Source organism: Cyclospora cayetanensis, unplaced genomic scaffold, assembly GCF_002999335.1.
Source record: "Cyclospora cayetanensis isolate NF1_C8 unplaced genomic scaffold, CcayRef3 CcayRef3_contig_12, whole genome shotgun sequence".
Lineage (NCBI taxonomy): Eukaryota > Apicomplexa > Conoidasida > Eucoccidiorida > Eimeriidae > Cyclospora > Cyclospora cayetanensis.
The window spans coordinates 234,451-253,736 of NW_020312059.1; the positions used below are offsets into that span (position 1 = coordinate 234,451).

Below are 19,286 nucleotides of genomic sequence, written 5' to 3' on the forward strand. Positions count from 1 at the left end.
CCACTATCGTCCTGGTTGCTGAGAATCTTTGTTTACCATAACCTCTGATAGTAGAAAAAACGCTCAGTTTCGAGTTACCAAGACACATCCCACAAAAAGAGATGGGACTTATAAGCGGAACAGAAAAAATGGATAGTTTTTCCTAGTGTCGAAACTGTCCTATTCCGTACTGAGAAAGGAAGATTGTTTGTCCTACACAAAGCGAGATGGTGTGAGAAATATCCTGAGGAAACATTCTATCGCAATAAATAGAGCATAAACGAAAGATGATTCAAAGAAGAACACCATGCAAGCAGCCAAACGTGCCAAGGTTACAGCCCAGCCGTTCATGCAAACGAAGGCTTGCTCCGGAAATCAATGAGGGCCCTAATCCGTTTGAGAGCAGAGAAGGAGATAAAAAGAGAAGTTTCTACCAGCTTATTGTGGTATGAGCATAGCCTAATGAGGAGGAAGACCAGAACATCCCTGGTTCGCATAGCTCCCATCGTGTCACAGACCGGTGGGCCCCCAACGGTCGGACGCTAGGCTATGTCTGTCTGTCGTCCGCACTCTGCGGGTTGCGCTTCCTTCTAGTGCCGGAATAAAAAGTGCTTCTTATTCATTTTGCTTTGCAAGCTTCGTACCTTCTGTATGAGGTCATTTATGGAGGAATCTTACAGCTGTGCTACGGGTCCCCTAGAGGTCTGCGCAGCCCCATCCCACCAGCTCCATCGCCGCTGTATTTCTTCACATCCTTTCTAACTCCGTTGTGTTATCAAGAGGTGATGACTTTCTTGACTCAACTCAGATAGCATTGTAAGTCCCAGCCCAGGCATCAGGTCTTGCACTTCACGCAAACCGAGACAGGATACTACTTGGACCACCGGGACATCGATGGTGACTAAGCCTATGCAATAAGCCATCAGTCCCGAGTCATTCATTGATGCGCTCACTATTCCAGACTGCTTCTTGGTCCTTAGGAGGCCTACAGGGTTTAGCCCATGGCGGGCCCCGAGGAGTCCCCATCTTGCGGACTCCCAAGTTTCTGTGAGTTTACGCGGTATGCACCTCCAGAGGCCTATCATTTAGGGCCCCTTTTCAACTGACGCTCTTTTAAGCGCTCTTTGAGCGGACTGGGGGCCTTCAGTGCCTTCAGCATCCAGTAAGCCCGGCGAGGCCCTTGCTAGTCAGACGTTCATAAGAAGATGCTAGCGGGACTCAAAGATATGATTCCGGGGCAGCAGAAGCCCCCTCCTGCCTCCCAAACTCCGGCGGCGGGTCCTCCTGGGGGTGGTGCTCCTCCGGAACAGCAGGAGGCCCTTAACCCTGAAGTAGGAGATACTCCTGTGCCGGAAGGGGAGGAGCCACTCGATGCCGCTGAAGTGGAGAAGATGCTCTTTGATGAGTACTTGGGTATGACTTTTCACTCTCTAAACTTTTGCTGTATTCTTTGATAGTGTTGCTCTCTTTGGTACTGCTGTTGATGGTGAAGAACCAAGCCTCATAGTCGCCAAAGTGTTCCTGTGAGGCAATCTTGCATGCATGTTCAAAATTTCTTGCGAAAGCGGTTGCGGCGCGAGTTTTCGCTGATTCTGCAGAGAGGAAAGCAGTTTGCTCTGCTTCCTCAGCATAAGCGTGGTCAGATATTTTTCATTTATCTATACATATATGTCCACACGGTATTTCTATTCGCTGGTACAGGGGCTGCAGAGTACACTTATGAGGAGTTTCTTGAGGCACTGCAACAACCACTGGAAGAGAAGGGAGAAACAGAGGATGAGAAGAAGCATTGGCAACACCCAAGGCGGTAAGGGGAACGGGAGGTGGTGGGTATGCAGGAGACTGCTTGCCAGCCGCTGTTGGCGGTAGCCTCCAAGAGCTTGGGTTACGTCTGCAGATGACGAACCACCTGCGTCGAGGGTCGGAACTGAGGTGGACGGGCGACCACATGTTCATGCTGGCCTTCTGTCTGCGTCTTTTGTTGATGCTTGTGTCCTTTAGGTGGAAGGTGGTTTTGTGGAATCTCTCGATTCTCAATTACATGTCTGATCAACTGGCAGTGTTCGTGGAAATAGAGTTCGGAGGAAGTAGAGAGGAATGCAAAGTCCTGGTACAGCATTATTATTCACGTTCTGCAGCGCCTTAGAGTGATTGGTGCTCTTGGTATTCATATGCTGTGTCGTTGCCTGCTCTGCCTGCTGCTATTGATGCTGCTATCCACACTTCCAATGGTATTTATGGTGCTGACGCCGCAGCGAGGTGACAGCACGCGAATTTATGCCAAGGGAGAGGACAAGAATTACCTGCGGACTTCAGTGGTTAACAATGTTAACGACAAAGCGCCTGTAGACCTTCAATTCAGGCAATCCTTCGAATACCGTGGCTCGTACCTTGATCTTGAGAGGGAGAAACTCAAAATTAAGGTGTGGGATGCGGTGCACACCTACAACGGATGCCGAGATTTTGCATCTTGGTAGCCAGATGATGCTGGCTTTTGCATGGTTTCAGTGTACTGTGTCTAGTAATGCTCGTTTTCTTCGTATCCTTTCACCTTTAGGTTTTTCTGCCTTGCCTCTTCATTTTAATCTCGTCAGACTCTTCAGTCTCTATGCCCCTTTCTCCTTGTTTGAGTACTTGAATTCTTGAACCATTTCTTCCCCTTTGTTATGGGCCCCTCTGTCTGCAGGTGTGGGAGTACAAAACTTGGACGCTGAATAATCTCGAAGCAGTCTTTGAGGAACCTCTTCTTTCCTTCGCTACAGGAGAAACGCACGTGGAAAGGGACCTGTACAAATTTGTCAAAGGTACCAGAACCGAGATCCGAATTTAGGCATAAGGATCAGCTTACTCTCATGGATAAAGGTGTAAAGTTTCCATTATGGTTCAAGCAGATGTGCTGCAGAAAACAAAGTTGCTCGAGTCCTCACTTTGTGCTGTTCAGGCCGCCGTTCCCGTCGGTGTCGCATTACGTGCCAGTTGTACTTCCAGGAGCTGTATGATTTCGAATTGGCCTTCATAAAGTGGCGACTCTCACGTTTATGCTCCTCAGCCATTCTGCAGCACAGGGTGTTCAACCGGTTAGCTCACCTGCCTTTCAGTGCACCTCACACTAGTCTTGCCTTTTTGCCACTCTCCCGCTTATGCTTCTCTAGTGTCACTGTTAGCGTATTTTGGTGTTCCCTCGGCAACTCCTCGCAACGGTGTATGGGTCTTTGTCTCTCCGTCATTCTCCTCTTCCGGCGCTCTGTGTTGCTGCCTTGTTGGGTTCTGCCCTGTCCTTGTCGCTTTGCATATGCCTTTTGTTTCGCTTCCCCCTTCTCACTCTTCTTCCCTTTCATCCTCCCCCTCAGCTCAATTCTCCCACACTCTATATCCCGTTTGTTTATGTCTACCCCCTTTTGGCCTCCTCCGCCTATTTGTCGTCACACATGTTTCCTTCTCGTGCTTGTCTATTCCTAGAAAGGCAAACCATGGCAAGGACGATAAAAAAAAATCGCACAACTGGAAATTCATTGATCAAGCTCGATACAGGCTTCAACAGAGAAACTTCAAGAGGACCAACAGAAAGCCGTAATACTTGATCCCCAAGCCCACGAACCCTGTAGTCCTAAATAATATGCTGTACACATTAGGACGCTCACTGTTATTCTCATTGATCGAAGCAAAGTGCTCAGACGCTACGATGGAGTCTCTGACTAAGTACCGTAATTTGCGCTGGCTTATTCTGGTATTGTTTGTCTCTTTCCACTTTGACAGTGTACGTACAGCCAGTTCAGGCTGTCCGCTATTGCTGCTTTAATTGGTGTTCCTCAGAGGAGGCGCTCCGTCAGGCATTCATAGCCGAGGCATAACGCGTGCTTCTCTTGCGGGCTCAATGGAAGGAGCCCCCCGGAAGGGCATCTCGGGGGCTGCATCAGTGATTTTAGCTGCCAGGAAGAGCGTAGCATCCCATATGGTATCTAGATTGACCTCGCGTCCCATCAGAAATTTGCTGCCCAAAGAAAGCACCATGCGAACACTAGAGTCGGGAGCGGAAGAGACTCAGGATGCATACACGAATCTCCTCCTCCAACATATGCAAACCCTGGTGCTGGCAGACCAGGATGTAGAGGGGGAGGTTATTTTGTCCCTGGATCCTCTTGACTCAGCTACCGGACGTGGCGTACAGAAGACAGAAAAACCGGATCCCCGCCTTCGGATATCCTTGATGCATTCTTCTACGCTTAATAGTGGAGTCAAACTTGTTACAACAGAACAGGAAGCCACGAATGCTCCATTCTGGGACAACATGGGGGAGGTGTATTTCAGGGGAACGCTGAGAGACCTCGACACCACCTATCTGGAGGTTCGTTTTCTTCTTCTTTCGCACTTTGTAGTGGCGTCTATAATCTTTAGAGAGACTAAGTCTGTAAGGGTGCTTCTGTATCTCTTCTGCATAGTGTGCATAAATTGATATACTCTCCATGTGCCTCAATTTTGAATTCTGTATCCTCTCACATGTGCGTGCTTTGACTTGGGGCTGGAAGTATTTACCGTGTACGTGCCATTGTTGGCGCATACCGCTATTCGCTTGCGCATACCCCCCAAAATTTCTGACGATGTCTTGCTCGTGCATTGGATCGCGCGAGTGCAAATCCAAATGCCTTTGTATTTCATTTTAAACCGTTTGGTCCATGTGGCAGGTGATAGTGGAAGACATGAGCGCGTCAACTTCCTTCCGACAGATTGGATACGGTCAGCTACCTCTAAGAGGCGTCGTCGGGTATCCGTCATTGCAGATGGAATTGGGGCCCCCGAACTGGGTGGTGCTTCAGGCTAAGGTAGAAGGCTGGGGAGATCAGTTGAAGGAATGGCAGTTCGGATGGTTGGAGGGGAGAGTTATGATTGCCCATACTCCGCGGTACCGCCAAGTTGGGGAAGTTTACGAGGTGGACGCAAACCGGGTGTACTTGATAGTAAAAGTCATCAGTATTGATCAGATCATTACAGCAGACAACAGAAGCAGCGTTGACTCCTATGTTGAGGTCTCTTTCGACGGTACATCACGGCGTACAAGACTCTTCAGAAATTCATTAAATCCTGTATGGGAAGACGAAGTAACAGTTCCTTTGCGCTTTGCTTCTACTCGCGACATCTCTTACTCAGAGATACAGAAAAAAGGGAAAGTGTACCTAGATGTTTGGGGGGTCGGGCCTAATTATGTCGATCACCTAGGAGGATGCACATTTTATCTCCACGATATCTTTTTCAATGAGAAGAATCAGAAGAAGAGTCATGTTACGAAGGAACGAATTATCCTGTAAATTACACTCCACAGCAAGCTCAACCCTGCATCATCCTCTCAGTCCTTCCATTCCCCTCAATATCAAAGTGAATTGCGAAAGGTGCTATTTAGAGAGGAGAGAATTTTTGACTACATCTGGTGCCTTATACATCTACTTCTAGAGGTTGGGCTGCTGACGTATACATACCTCAGCGTGTCTGTATGCATGTGTATGCATGAACAGTGAAGCATGCAGGTGTCTCTTTGCTGCTGCGTTCACATATATATGTATATGCCTGGAGGAGATATGATTGATATGCGCTTTCGTGGGCTACATGACTCTGTAGCCTTGCAGTGGTGCCACTTGTTGCATAAGCAGTCCTTGTCCTGTAGTCCTTTACCAGGTATGTCATGAATCTTATGCTATTTGCCAGGGAGACCAATCTGAAGACGAAGTATGAAACGCGTGTGTATACGGGAGGCAAGCGGCTCTCCTTCATCCACAAGGACGACAGGCCCTCAAACCTCACCTTTGAGGCTTGGACCTGCCCCGATCTCCTAGAGGCCTCTGGCCTAGACAGGTAGAGTGGAGAGTTCATAGCCGAGTAGTGTGTGATAGTAAGTGCTTTTCCGTTCAGGGTTAAAATCCTGTGGTCTAGGGTGTTGCCCTTGACAGCGAAGGCCTCGAGGTCAAAGTTTAACATGTGCTGCCTTCAGGCTTCCAAAGTCCGAACGGTTTGACACGAAGAACAACATGCCTAGAGCTCTTGCAGAACGCTACGATCAACTTAAAGTAAGCCCTGTACCCTAGAACTGCACTTGACCGAAGTATTTTATTGCAGAGTGCTTAGGCTTGGCACTCTACGCCTTTGACCCCCGCACGATCCACGCAAGCAGCCTTGGGTTTTGTGGTTTCCGGCTTGGGTGTATTTCAGGCGATTTTTCAGTCGGTGGCCGACACGAAGATGTTGCTGAGCCCGGAGGCCGTTGTGGGTCCCCCACGCTTCTTCGATCTAGAGCGGCTGGACCAGCGCAAGGAATTTCAATTTCTTCCAAGCCTTTTAGCGCGTCAGTTTCTGTTGATTATGCTGCTACTACTGATGCTGGCTCTAAAATTAACTGTTGAGATTTATGGGTGGAAGCTTAAGGGTGAAAAGTGGGTGCCTAGCGTCTCTTGCCTCATTGCTTCTCCTGGTCGTCCTTGCCTCCATTCTGCGGTGTGCCCGCCTTGCTCAGATATGTCTCTGTTTGCGTTTGTCTCAGCAGGGCTCTCTATATCCATTTGTGCTGTCGCTCATCATGCTAGCTGGTGGTATTGATTCTGTTTCTCTATCCATCAGCCTGTGCGATTTTTTCTGCGCCTCAGCTATCAAACCTCCTCTTGGGGTAGATTCGCTTGCCGCGGTGTTTCATTACGTGCGCTGCGTGCCATTCGTTATAAAAAGGCAAGCCCTCACATTCTCTCCAGACTTTACAATGCAGCTCAACGCAGGGGACCCTCTGGACCACTGCCTCCTGATGACCAGCCTCCTTCTGGGCCTCCCTGCTCACGCTTTTGTCTGCATCGGTAAGCAGCAACCTCAACACCAGTAGCATTGGCACGCTTAGCTGCAAAAGGAGCAGTGTGAATCTTGAATTCGTCTGTCTGCTGCTGGTGCAACAGGGACTCTGCATGACAAGCACATGCATGCATGGGTGGCGACCTTTCATTGGGATGAAGACAAGGAAGCAGGCCATGTTAAGCTTTGGGAGACAGCAAGCGGTGTGGTGTATGTTCTTAAGACCAGGTTCCAGGATAACAAAGTCGCTCAAGCGTGCGCCACAACTTACGTGGAGACCATCTGCTTCGTGGCTATGCTGCTGTGACTTGTGCTAGTGCCCTGTAGTAGCTGTCTGTCCCGCTCGTTTTCGGCTCTTCTTGATCCTGCGGATGCTCGCATCAATGATACTGTATAGCTGCTCCTGCTTTATGTAGGGTAATATTCCTAGGCTCTGGGAGAACGCTGTTGCCACCCGATGTGCATGTTGCCTTGTTCCTGTGCATCTGTAGTCATTCTAAATCCACAGGTCTCTGTATATCTGTATTTCTTGTATACGCTTTTTCTGCGTATTCGTGGAAGAGCATCCTGCCTGATCGTTGCTCTGTCCGTCTCTTGATCTCTAAGCCCACGATGCTCAGGGTGTAAGTGCCCCTTAGAGGCTGTTCAATGCTGCACAATTTATCTTCCTCAGGGTTATTACCGATCCGGAGTCCGGCATGATAAGCGTTGCCAGTAACCAACGGGTATGCTGGAGCCATGGTATGAGGTTGGGGATAGGATTATGCGCTTCTCTTCGCTGATGTCTGTGTAGGCTGTTCGCTGTGCTTCATGTGTGTGCATTACTCTTTCTACCAAAATATATATCGGGGTGTCTGTGAGTGCTTTCCTGCATTGCCGCCTCTTATCAGCGGCATCGTCTGTTGCTGGTGTCTCCCGAGTTGGCGGAGGATACCTCTAGCACGGAAAATGGATCCCTGTAAGAAACATGGGGGCAGAGAATGAAACTGTCACACTAAAAGAAATAAAGGGGCCAACGGGGGATTCTAGCCTTATGCTAGTGCTGGTGGAAGGGTACGAACACAGGGATCACATGAGATCAGACGAGAAAAGGAGAGAGATGGAACTAGAAATAGGCGAGCCACGAGGAGACCGAGAGAGATGCATAAGCACTGTGGGATAAATGGAAAACGACTGCATATTTAAGAAGGGACAGAGCTACACAGAGCAGTTGTGTGTCCGGTACAGAGCGAACAAACCGAAGTGGTCAGAACCATTAAGGGAGCAATGGACAACAGTGGAACGGAGAGTTCCCACGGCGCCATTTTGCTTTTGCTTTGTTTCTGCCATATCTGTTTCTTTTACGCAGCACAAAGGTGCATGGAGAAGCCCCCGCTGGAGGCCCCAAGCTACCATATCGCTCGCTTGATATTATCTTTAACCACACGAACGTCTGGCTAAACATTCAAGACCCAAATCCTTCCCGCATCTGGTTTGACATCTGGAATATTGTGAGACAGGAGCTAGGGCTGTCTACATAATGCTGCTTTATGTTGGGTGTATGCACGCATAATACTTCCTGATGCCAAACATCCACAATTGTGTGTTTACTTATGTTGAATCAATGGCATATTCATCCACACACTTCTGCTCAGGAACAGTCTGTACTGCTCAGTCATATGTGTAAATATTTATATAAGCCCAGTGTCATTGAGCTTGTATACTCATAAGTGCATCTATGCAGCGTATTTGTGTATACTCTGTAAATCCAGCTGCCTCTCCAGCCTGTATCATTGCATCTTCATCGGTAACAATGTTGAGATTTGTTTCTATACGCCATCGCTGCGATGTCTACGTTTCCAACTCAGCGCTATTGGTATCAATTCTGCCCTGGAGCGTTCCTCATAACTCCGTGTTTTATTCCCAAGGGTTTTGGAACAAAGATTTCCGAGTTGCAGTTTGAGAAGGCAGCCAATGAACTTTTGGAGAAAGTCATGGCGGACCTCACAGCATTCAGGGCAAGCAGAAACTTGAATACCAAGTGGAACAGAGACGAAGTCCTGGAGGCCTTTCTACAGACGTACGCGGGCGCTTTGTAAATACCCTGATGCCTGTGTGTGTCCTGATAATTGCTTATTAATGTTTTTACATAATGAAATGTACATAGGTCTATGTATATTAATCTATATATGAAGACCTATTAATATATAAATGTACGTGTGCCAAAATGCATGCTGATTCATATTGTATGCATATACGTATGCAGTACGAATGCGAATTCACATTTGGGTTGGGGTACCTGCAGCTCCACGTATCCAGGTCCTAGAGCTTTTGACTCATACTGCCCACTCCCACGAAGCATGTGGATCTACAGAAATGTTATGATGCCATCGTCTATGCGCGTTCAACCGTATTTGTGGGATCAGAATTCATTTATCTACGGATGCAACATTAGCTTGGCTTGTGCCCATCAGTATGTTTTCTTTGCATTTCTTCTTCAGGGGCTATGTACCCGCTCGATCACTTTAGTTTTTGAATAACATACTGCACACTCTTGCATGTCCATCTTTGTCGCCATCAATCCTGGCTCATTGCATCCTCCTGGTTTTGTGCATGCTCTAGCAAAAACTTTCCCTGCCAGGATCTGCTTTGCACCGGCTCATCGTCCCCCTGTTTCTCTTCCATCTCCGTGCGCTTCCAACCCTTACATTGTAGCCATCCTGCCTACCTTGTTCGTTGCAGCGGCCTGGAGTTGCTGCATCAAGCGAATACTGCTCGCGAAGAGGATTTTCAGTTGGCTAAGCTGAAACTCGAGGATTGGCGCAAAGCATTATATTCCAAGGTCCCCAATAGTTACAGGTCCTCTCCTCCCTCTGGTTTCCATCGTATCTGTCTCTCCTTCTCTTCTCTGTGAACTTGCTGTCTCTGTCTTCTGCTCTCTTCATCGTAGCTAGCTTTTCACTGTCTTCACTTTTCCTATAGTTGAAACCCGCCACTGTGTATTGTCTCCTATTCCGCTATATGTGACAGTGAGCGGCAAATTACCGAAGCAAGTAGCCTGTTTTGAGGTCCCTGACAGCTCTGCAAAAGCTCGAACTTGGCAATTCAAGCTTCCCTTTTGTTCCTAGAAGAGCCACTATCAATGCTAACCCTCCATTTCTAGTGGTTGCGGATTCACGTTTCCATAGTCATGCATTCCTCGAGTACACATGCCTGTGTACGTTCCCCTATGTCTATCACGACTCAGGGTACGAGGAGCGCCTCTGCACTACAACACGATGGATTGCAAGTCGATATCCGATTCAATGATCCGCCAAGTGGAATTCCTAGAGTCTAGGGACAGAAGTGCCTCCTTTGCAATGGCCGCGTGCTTGTATAACCTGCCGGGAGAACTCTGCAGCACCTACATTTATTTGTTACTTTGCCAGAAAGTCACGGAGAGAGAAAGGAGGAAGATTCTTGCAGCCAAGGAGCAGGTGACACATCACCAGCAGCTATCCTCTAGGTGGCTTTACGACTTTTCGGTGTGGTGCATAGAAGGTAGTGACCAGAATGAATAAATCTACGGCATATGAATGCCACAGAGCGCAAGGAGTTTGGAAATCAGGTTTTGGATTCATTCCTGTTGAGAGAAATCCTAGTTTATCGTTAATGCCTGGCTCTTTTGTGTTTTTAGGAAGGAAGGGAGCTGGGGCAGCGTAGGGCTAGGGCTAAACGGCTAAATTATAACAAGCAGAGACGTCACTCGAGTAAGTTCCTACACAGAAACGATCAATGCCTCAATATAAGGGCACACACGGGTCCCTTGAGTGCCCTTGAAAAGTGCTTTCTTGACTATATCTCTACCGTTTTAGGATACTGGTGTGTTTCAGACAAGTCTCGGTCAGGGGACCTCGATGAAAATGATAACAGAGATCCTGGCGCTGATCAAAATGGTCACAACGACGACCCTTCGCCTGCAGCGGAGGAGGATCAAGACCCCCTTAATGAGGATGCCGCGCAAGAGGAGAATAACATGGACGGAGCTGTATTAATGGGAGGAAAAAAGAAAAAGAAACGCAAAAAGGGTCAAAATAAGACTCCGAAAGTTAAAAAGAGGCCCCCTAATCTGTCTCCGGAAAGTGAAGTGGCCTACTTTGAAATCCATAGAAACTATTACGATGAAGACGAGGCCCCCGACTTCAAGGCCCTTATGCAGGACCTCGAGGACTCTGTTGCTGAGATATTACAGTAAGCACTGAACGCTTGAGTATAGGTCTTGGTTTGGCTGTCAGTGGACTGTATCATTTGTGTTGCGCCTCTACACTCTCGTGAACTGACAATTGTCTTGTGTCTCCTGGAAATCATGGTACCTCTCGCCGTATTCCTTCAATTGCACCAGGAATTTTCGAGTGCCTTTTCAGCATAAACCCTATTCGGGTACGCGGATTTCAGGGGCGCTACTATGAGAAACGCCTCGTCTTTGCAATCCACCCAGATACGTCCCTGGACAAAACCATTGCTGGGGAGAAGGAACCTGTGGACGGCGAAGAGGAAATATCTCAGCCAGCAGGAGCCCTTAGTCCGGCGTTTCTTATGGATGCTCTAAAGGAACTAACCGGACAAATGATTGCTAACAATGAGGTCTTCTCAGAGATCACAGGTCCAAATTCTTAGTGCTAAGATCTTATAACGGACGCGAGGTTGTATAGGCTTGCTGCGCTGGCGAATGTACAGAAGCTAGCAGAGTTGTCATCTCGTAGACTTCGGGTGTGTGCATGCGGTATGTAGGTGGTGAGGCGAAGTTTGTATGGGAGGGCCACGGTACCCGCCCGTTTTGCAAAGAGGGACAAGGCGGGGCGGCTCAAAGCAACGAACCTGAGGAGGCCCCTGATGACGGCACTTCAGCAGCCTTAAATCCCAAGAAGGAACCAGAAAAGCTCAAGAAAAAGAAAAAGAAGAAAAAGCCTGCTGAGGAGGAGATAGGGGCTCCCACTGAGGAAGAACCTGCGGGTCCCACTGACTCTCCTATTCAAGCAGCAACAGCCCTTGCAGCACCTGCAGCTATTGCAGAAGCAGCCACAGCAGCTGCGGGAGCCGTTGCAGGAGGGGCTCTCGCAGCTGCAGCCACAGCAGCGGCAGGAGCATCAGTAAAAGCAAAAAAGGAAAAGAAAAAAAAGAAAAAGGAGGACAAAGAAGATATCCCTCCTCGCTTAATTACTAAGGAGGAACCAGAGCCATCACCACGCTCTCCTTCTCCACCTTCCCAGGATCAGGCTTTTTCCAGAAGCAGCGGTAGCAGCGAGTCATCAGAACCTCTTCCGCCTCCGCCACCACCTCGTAAGGCAAGGGGATTCCGTGTTACTACTGCTGGCGCCGTTGCTACGGTTGTGAAACGGCTGCAAAGGCGGCAGGCTTCAAAAGTACCGGCACGCAGCAGCAGTAGTAGTGGCAGCAGTAGCATGGTAAGCAGCAGCAGCGAGACGGATTCTGAAATTAGAGAGGCTGAAAGGCGCCTGCGGGAGCGCCTGCATGAGCTAGAACAGCTGCGTGATCAGCTGCACCAGGAGACGACAATAGAGACGGATTCAGAGTCCTTGTCCATTTCTTTATCGTCTACCCCTTATTTCTCTACTCTAAAAGGCAACAACGCAGAGTTACAATATATCTCGTCGGGGGACGAAGGCACTTACAGTGATTCGGAGGCAGAAAATGAGATAAACACAAAGCTAATGGAGCAGCTAAATAAGCTAGACGAAGAAAAGCAGAACATGGATAACCTCCTGGCTACCATCCAGCAGACTGGACAACAGCTTGCAGATGCAGGCAAACCTTTACACCGGACAGGTAGAGCCCGAACCTTGGCAGGGTCAACTTCATTATCGTTTAATAACATGCTACTCTTCTTGCCCAATTTTTCCGTTGCTTGCCTCTATACACTTTGCAGGTGTCTATATTGAACAGTCATGTAAAATCTTATATGGCTTCTACGTTTGGCTTTTATGCCATCTGTGGCTGCCTCTGGCCTTCTGCGTGCTCTTGCTGGCCCCTCCTCTCGCAATCTCGCAACTCGATAGTCCCCTCTAATCCTGGCCCCCAATAAATGCATCACACAGCCGGAATTTCAGTATCTCCGTATGTTTTTGATATGTCTTCTTTGCTGCAGAATTAGAGCTGAGTGCTAGTGTCATTTCATGCAGCAGCTCTACGCGGTCTTTCTCTACCTTCCTACCATCTCCGCCTCCTTTTCTGCCAAGACCTGCCGTTTCCAAACTGCCTCAGCCTCCCGCTGCTGATGATTATGATAACAGTAGCCATCCTGTCGAAGCCTCACATGAAGGATCAGCCTACATGAAATCCGTGTATGCTCCACTCCTACAGCAGCGGGACCAGATTCCTTGGTGGCTCGGAAGGAAGCTATACAGGAAGCGGAAGCCCTCACCATCTACAGAACGAGATACACCTCGTGAAAAGTGTTCTCTAAGGGGAAATACAGAAAGAGAAACTCCTCAAAGTGCTTTTGAAGGGAGAAGAGAGCCTTTTCAGGAACCCATTCAGTCCACTGAAGATGCGGCTGCAGTGTTGCGGAGCCAGCAGGAGAGTTTGCGAACTCAAGTGAGGCAGCAGGAGCAGTTTTTGCAGCACCAGCAGCTATATCTGCAGAATGAAAAGAAGTGGACGCATGTTAAAAGAGCATATACAGCAAAGCCCCCAGGATTTGCCTACAAGCGCCTGAAAGAAACGATGAATGTTGAAAAGACACGAGACGGTTGGGGATCGCCTGACCTAATGAAGGGCTTCATATGCACAAGCAGCAGCGACTCAGGGGAATCAGAGTACTGAGGGGACTCAGAATCTGCTGCTTGTGAGGATGTTTTCTTTCTCACGGTGCTCTGTGCGCACTTATAGCTAGTTGTACTTGGTCCTGTTTCGCTGCGTGTGCACATGCATCCAGTTATGGTTAGCTCCTGTTCGTCTTCACTTGACTCCCCTGTATTCCTATAGAGCTACCCTGAAGCATTTAGTGCATTCAAGTTTTGCAAGTGGACAGGCGAAGGGTGATACGAAGGCTGGCGAAAATACACAGGAGCGAGGTCCAGAACGGCAGAGAGATACTAAAGGAGGCCGTACGTGAGGCCTTTTTTTTCTTGAAGTAGTCAAAGAAATCGGAAGTCACATAGGAGTGGCAGCAGACAGAGGAAGAGAAAATAACCTGTACCAAAGGTTGTAAACAGTTGGTATGGAGAAGCGCTCTTCAATGGGTGATGTTTTTCACTTTCTAGAAACTAACCATGATACTACTGCCCTAGCGGTAGTACTAATAGGAGCAATGGAAGTAATATAACCTCCCAACATTAGGAGTTGCAGCTACGGCGCGCGCATGTTTCTAGGAAGAACGCCAAGCTTTTAGCTACCACGTGTGATCTAGCTAAGCAAGCTCACGAACTATGTACTGTAACAGCTGCCACGGGCTGCCTTCTACTCTTCGTTAGGAGACCGTAATATAATGCTGAGTATGCTGCTCCTCTTGCTGGTTCTTACGTATTAGGATTGCACCGAGCTAGTTGCAGAGCCGAAAGATGCAGACTGTAAATACGCTACCTATTCATCTACCCAAATATCTAATCAACTGCTCAACGCTCGCAGCCAATTAGCAAGCTATCAACGTATACCGAACCGCCTACAGAAGCAGCTTCCCGCAGAAGTGACCAATTAGGAAGTTGTTCTGCGCTCTGCTTCACAGCCTGAAACTGAAAGAACTATGGGAATACCCGGTTGGCTCAAGGGTCTGATGGTGACCTCGTGTCCCTTTGGGAAGACTGGCAGATACTTATAAGAGCATGGGTGTGTACTGTGTGTGTTTGTAGTATGTTTCTATTTGTTGCAACATCTGGGAATGGAAAACACACCGTAGTAGTTTGGAAACTTGGTGAAAGTCTCCTCTTGATGAGACGTGCCCACTCTTATAAGCCCCTAGATAGTTCTGTATGCCACTTGGCCGAGGGCTGCCAGCGCTGCGAGGCAGACATCTAGGCTACTCGTTCTCCTGACCAGCAGCTGGCGGGTTTTTATCTGTTGAGACTCAACTGAGAGACTTTTTGCCAGAGCAAGAGCCCTCATTTTCCTCCCCATCAACTCCTGTATCCTTCGGTGCAAATCCTCAGGAGACACCTGCGGGCCCCCCCAACTCGTCTTTTCCCTAAAAGTAAACGATAAAAGGACTTGATGTGGCTGCACTAGACGCTGCACCACTTGTTGCTACGGATATTGCAATATGTGACTTTAGTTTCTGTAGCTTTGTGACTTCCTGAGCAGCACTGAGGGCTTCCTCGGCTGCCTGAGCAGCCCCCTCCCTCAAAAACTCATATGGGCCCTGGACTGCCAGTGCAGCACCTAAGACTTGTGCCGAAAACAAATGCCCAAAGCAGCAGCTCGAACAGGGGGGGAGGGGAAGTGCTCTTAGAGGCGTCCGGGAGAAAGTAGACCAGCTAATAAGGGCTCTACTGTAAGATTTCGTCTAGACAATCGATGAGCTTGGTGGCCAGCCAGCCCAAAATATCTGCCCCGGTCCCATCTGCACCAGAACTTTTTGAGAATCTGATGCGAGGGGGGGCCCTGGAGGTGCATGCCCTGTCTGCATGGGTGTTAAGCGAATGCCACCATTGCAGTAGTGCTGGGAGCATATAAGAAGCAAATTGCGGGGCTATGCATTTTGCTGCTGCTTCTTCTTCAACCTAATCAAGTCCCTGCCTATAAGCTGGATCTGCAGAGTATCATGGATGCACGTAAAATTCCTCAAAAGCTCGAAAGGTGCTGCAGTGCCTTTCCAACCTTCGGGGCCCATTCGATCAAACAGCACACTCTCGGTCAATTTACGAGCCATCGGGAAGTCGCGAAGGCAACAGTCCAGCAGGCCAAACCTTGGCAGGGGGAAGCATCCTGGGAAATCAGGGGCAATTTCGTACTGCCTCGTTTCTGAATGAAGCGGAGCCTACTCAAGGGACCCCCCAGAGCATCTAGGGGACCCCGCTTTGAAGCCGGGGGCGTCGGCCAGGCCCGTATTTGAGCGACGGTCGATAACAGCTTCTCTATGCTAGGATCCTCTAGGTTCCGCGGGTCTGGAAACGATGCTTCCCCAGACCCACATTTTATAGAGGGAACCCGCAAGAGCCAAGGTATCATAGTAGCAACATGTGCAAGGAAAGAAGCATTTGGAGGCAGGCGGATGCCACGGTGGGTGACCCGATTCTGTAAGTCGTCATTGTAGTATGTTCCAGCACGCAGAGAAACGGTAAACGCTATGCTGTAGACACCCTGAACTGGAGATCCCAAGACTTTGATGCTATCATGCATCTAAAAGTCCAAGCGCACCACCACTCAGGACCCCGCCCCACTAAGTTGAGATCAGGTAGCTATAAAGGCGTCTTAGTATTCAAACTTTCACTAAGTCTACTTTGCAGACGAGCTCAAAGACAGAACAGTCGGGCCCCCCTGGGGCCCCGAATTGGGCCACTGTCGGCGATGGGTTAACTAGAGAGGTATTAATGGGTAGGGCCCCCCCTTTGATTGGGGGAAGCAAACGAAAGCGAATGCAAAAATTAGGCACATCAATTCTTGAAATATCCAAGTTATAAACCGTAAGAGTAATCTTTTCCCAGTAAACTTGAACGTCTATTCCTGTGCCTCACAAAAACCGCACTCCATGAATAGCTCAGTCTCCTGTTGGCGGTCCTATCCTAGGGCCCTACTGAGTATCTACAAGCCAAAAAGGGTCAGGATTCCGTGTTTTTTAAGCGTTTGAGATTTGGGAAGCCCCCGTGGGGTGGTGATATTAGGGGGCCCGTCCGTGCAATCGATGACACCGACGGCGGACGAGGGCCCTCCGCGGGGCCCTTGGAGGACTTCTTTTTCCCTCTCTTTTGTTTTTGGTCTTCTAATAGTGTGCTGTTGCAGTGGAGATCAGGTTCTCGCTGCTTCTCTCACTCCAAAGAGATCCCTAGGCCCATTAGCCAAGGCTACAACAGCGACAGCGACAGCAACAGAAACAGGGATAAAATGGTTGTCTGCCCTTGCTAGAAGAGAGGCCGACTGGCCCTCTTGCTTTTTGAGGGCCCCCAACGCTTGGGCCCCTGCTGGGGCTAGGGAGCATCTCCGTACCACACGGCTCGTTGTAACTAATGAGCAGAGTACCACCCCCTTCAGGGGGTATTCTGGAGAACCAACTGCCCCCAAATCTCTGGGTACTTCTTTCTACAATAAATGCAACAGGATTAGGCCGGAATATATATCCCTAAGGGTATCAAACGGCCCTTGTTCCTAGTAGCTACTCTATCAGCGCGGCCAGCAGCACAAGGTGTTCACTGGTTGTGCGTGTCTCAGGGGTGCCCAATGTACTATCAGAAGAGGCTGCTCCTGGTGTCAGGCATTGGGTGAATTTGTATGACAAGTCAGTTTGCAAGCACTACACACCAAACGCTGTATGAGTTCGTAGGACTACAGCTCCTAGATGTTTCTCTTTGGGATTTTGCTGCCATCTAAGTGTTTATTATCTGTTGTAGTGGACATACTGGTAATAATTGAGGCTTCGGGCGTACGTGCAGACAGAAGGCAGAACGTGTGTTGTTTTTGTTCTCGGAGCTGGGACCCCAAACGACTGAGGAGCTGCTGGGGTCTCTCTTGTTGCTGGAGGAGACCGCTGATTCCGAGGGGAGGAAGCACAGTGCCATCTACCTGCATATACACTCCACGGGAGGGTCGCTTACTCATGCTTTGGCCGTCTTAGACCTCATGCAGGTCTGCTCATACATTTTTTTATAAAACGTGTATTTTTGCAATTTCCACTGCACCTAAATATCCTAGTGCTGCTTCCTGGAGGTCTTTATGGTCCGGACACCGTCGTGCATAACCCATTCGGAGCAGCGACAGCTTGAGCAAAAGCAAAGTCAGGATAGGCTTCAGCCATTCTTACGTGGTTTTTGCTTGCAGATGATGTCTAGCCCAGTCTATACCGTAAACTGTGGCTTATGCGCCTCCTCTGCTTCTCTGCTGCTGGCGGGCGGGGCTCCAGGTCACCGGTATGCCTTGGGTGGCAGCAGAGTGCTCCTGCACCTTCCCATGGGGGCCCTTGCCGGTCCCCTAAACGACCTCCTCACAGAAGCGGATGGCGTTAAAAGAGTTAAGGACCAAGTGGAACGGCTCTACGGGTGAGAAAGCAGTGCATGAAATCCTATTGGAGCCCCAGTCAATTGAAGTGTGCAGTGAATGCTGGTGCCTTCAGTAATTTAAAGCAGTGGAGTCCACCTGCTGAAGGCGGTAGAACCCTACAGCATAAAATATCTCAACTCAAACAGAGCGACTAATCCAAGGATCTGACTGCAAGCCACGCGCACTATGACTTTCTTCTGCCGCCAGTGTTAACACCACTCTCTTCCTGTAACCCTCTTTCGGGGCCGTGCTGTATGACGTATTATTTCGCGAGGGTCTCTACATGATCGACCCGTTGCCTTTATGCACTCTTTACATCCTCAACGAGTTTTGACACAAGCAGCTAGGCCGTAGAAGCCATTTTTGATTGACTTGAGCGTACAACACGCAGGGACATATGAGTACCTGCACACTTTAGTACCTGGGTGCCTCTATGGCTATCTTCACGTGGCCCTTAGGATTTGTGTATTTACTGTCCTAATGCTCTTCAGGCAGCTCACTTCCATCCCTCCTTCATCCATGGCCAGTTTTCTTGCTGAAGAAAAGTACCTTGATGCAGAGGGGGCACTCCAGCAAGGGATCGTTGACTCGATAATACCTCTGACAGAAGGGCCGCCAGCTGCAGGGGTCTCTCTACAGAGCTCTTCCAACATTGAGTCACAGCCAACGGCTGTGGGTGGCGCTCAACTTGGGGAGAGCCTCAGCCACGATCATGCTGTAGCAGCAATGAGGCCCCCGGCCGCAGGAAGGTCCACAAGGCGGGGATTGTCTGCCGGACTTACTGGCCTGTAGGAGTCATTGGGACTTTTTTATGTTTCTGCTAAAGCATCTGTGTATGGGACCCCCTTTCAATTGAGACGTTAAATGTATCGTTTCACTATTCCCAATGTGTTGGGTTCCCCTTCAGAAGATGTAAAGCAGCGCTGTGCTAGCCTCCTGTTAGACTGGAACCCTTTTCGTCTCCGTGCAGCTTTAAATATCCTTATAGATAAAGCTGCAGGACTCTAAACGTGTTCCTCACAGGCAGAAACGTGCGCTTCGCTATCGCTGTCCCATTTGCTTTGGGCTACATGCGTAGTTACCTTTAGATAGGTCAAGGTCTTGAGGGCATATGAATCATACTATTCGTTTTATGTGCCATCACGAATCGCTTGCAGATCACTTCTGCGACGTAGTATAAGTGCTTCTGCCAGTACTGGTTGAGGGTGCAGGAAGTGCAAGAAGGCAAGGAGTAAACCATGAAGGGACACTTCAATATACTACGGGTCACAAAGCGCGGCCCCAAAATAGGATCCCAGGAAGGGAGTGCTGCCAATACTGGC

At 49.1% G+C, this 19,286-nt stretch overlaps 2 protein-coding genes across 2 annotated transcripts; both read left to right on the top strand.

The window, feature by feature from the left end:
* The first annotated feature begins 1,184 nt into the window (after positions 1-1,184).
* On the top strand, positions 1,185-13,602 carry LOC34618753. Its single transcript, XM_026336291.1, is given in 26 exon segments — positions 1,185-1,392; positions 1,681-1,786; positions 1,981-2,089; positions 2,235-2,402; positions 2,666-2,783; positions 2,921-3,056; positions 3,439-3,549; positions 3,793-4,324; positions 4,662-5,278; positions 5,677-5,823; positions 5,960-6,035; positions 6,178-6,310; positions 6,609-6,809; positions 6,906-7,056; positions 7,475-7,526; positions 7,692-7,774; positions 8,150-8,291; positions 8,739-8,860; positions 9,523-9,639; positions 10,028-10,256; positions 10,457-10,529; positions 10,653-11,010; positions 11,184-11,422; positions 11,551-11,894; positions 11,946-12,606; positions 12,926-13,602. Coding segments are annotated over 26 exon segments (5,910 nt in total).
* Positions 13,603-16,304: 2,702 nt separating this feature from the next.
* On the top strand, positions 16,305-17,967 carry LOC34618751 (ATP-dependent Clp protease proteolytic subunit). Its single transcript, XM_026336292.1, has 5 exons — positions 16,305-16,387; positions 16,563-16,627; positions 16,701-17,000; positions 17,342-17,553; positions 17,746-17,967. Exons 1-5 carry the CDS (start codon positions 16,305-16,307, stop codon positions 17,965-17,967), a joined length of 882 nt encoding a protein of 293 aa, XP_026192077.1.
* The last annotated feature ends 1,319 nt before the right edge of the window (positions 17,968-19,286 follow it).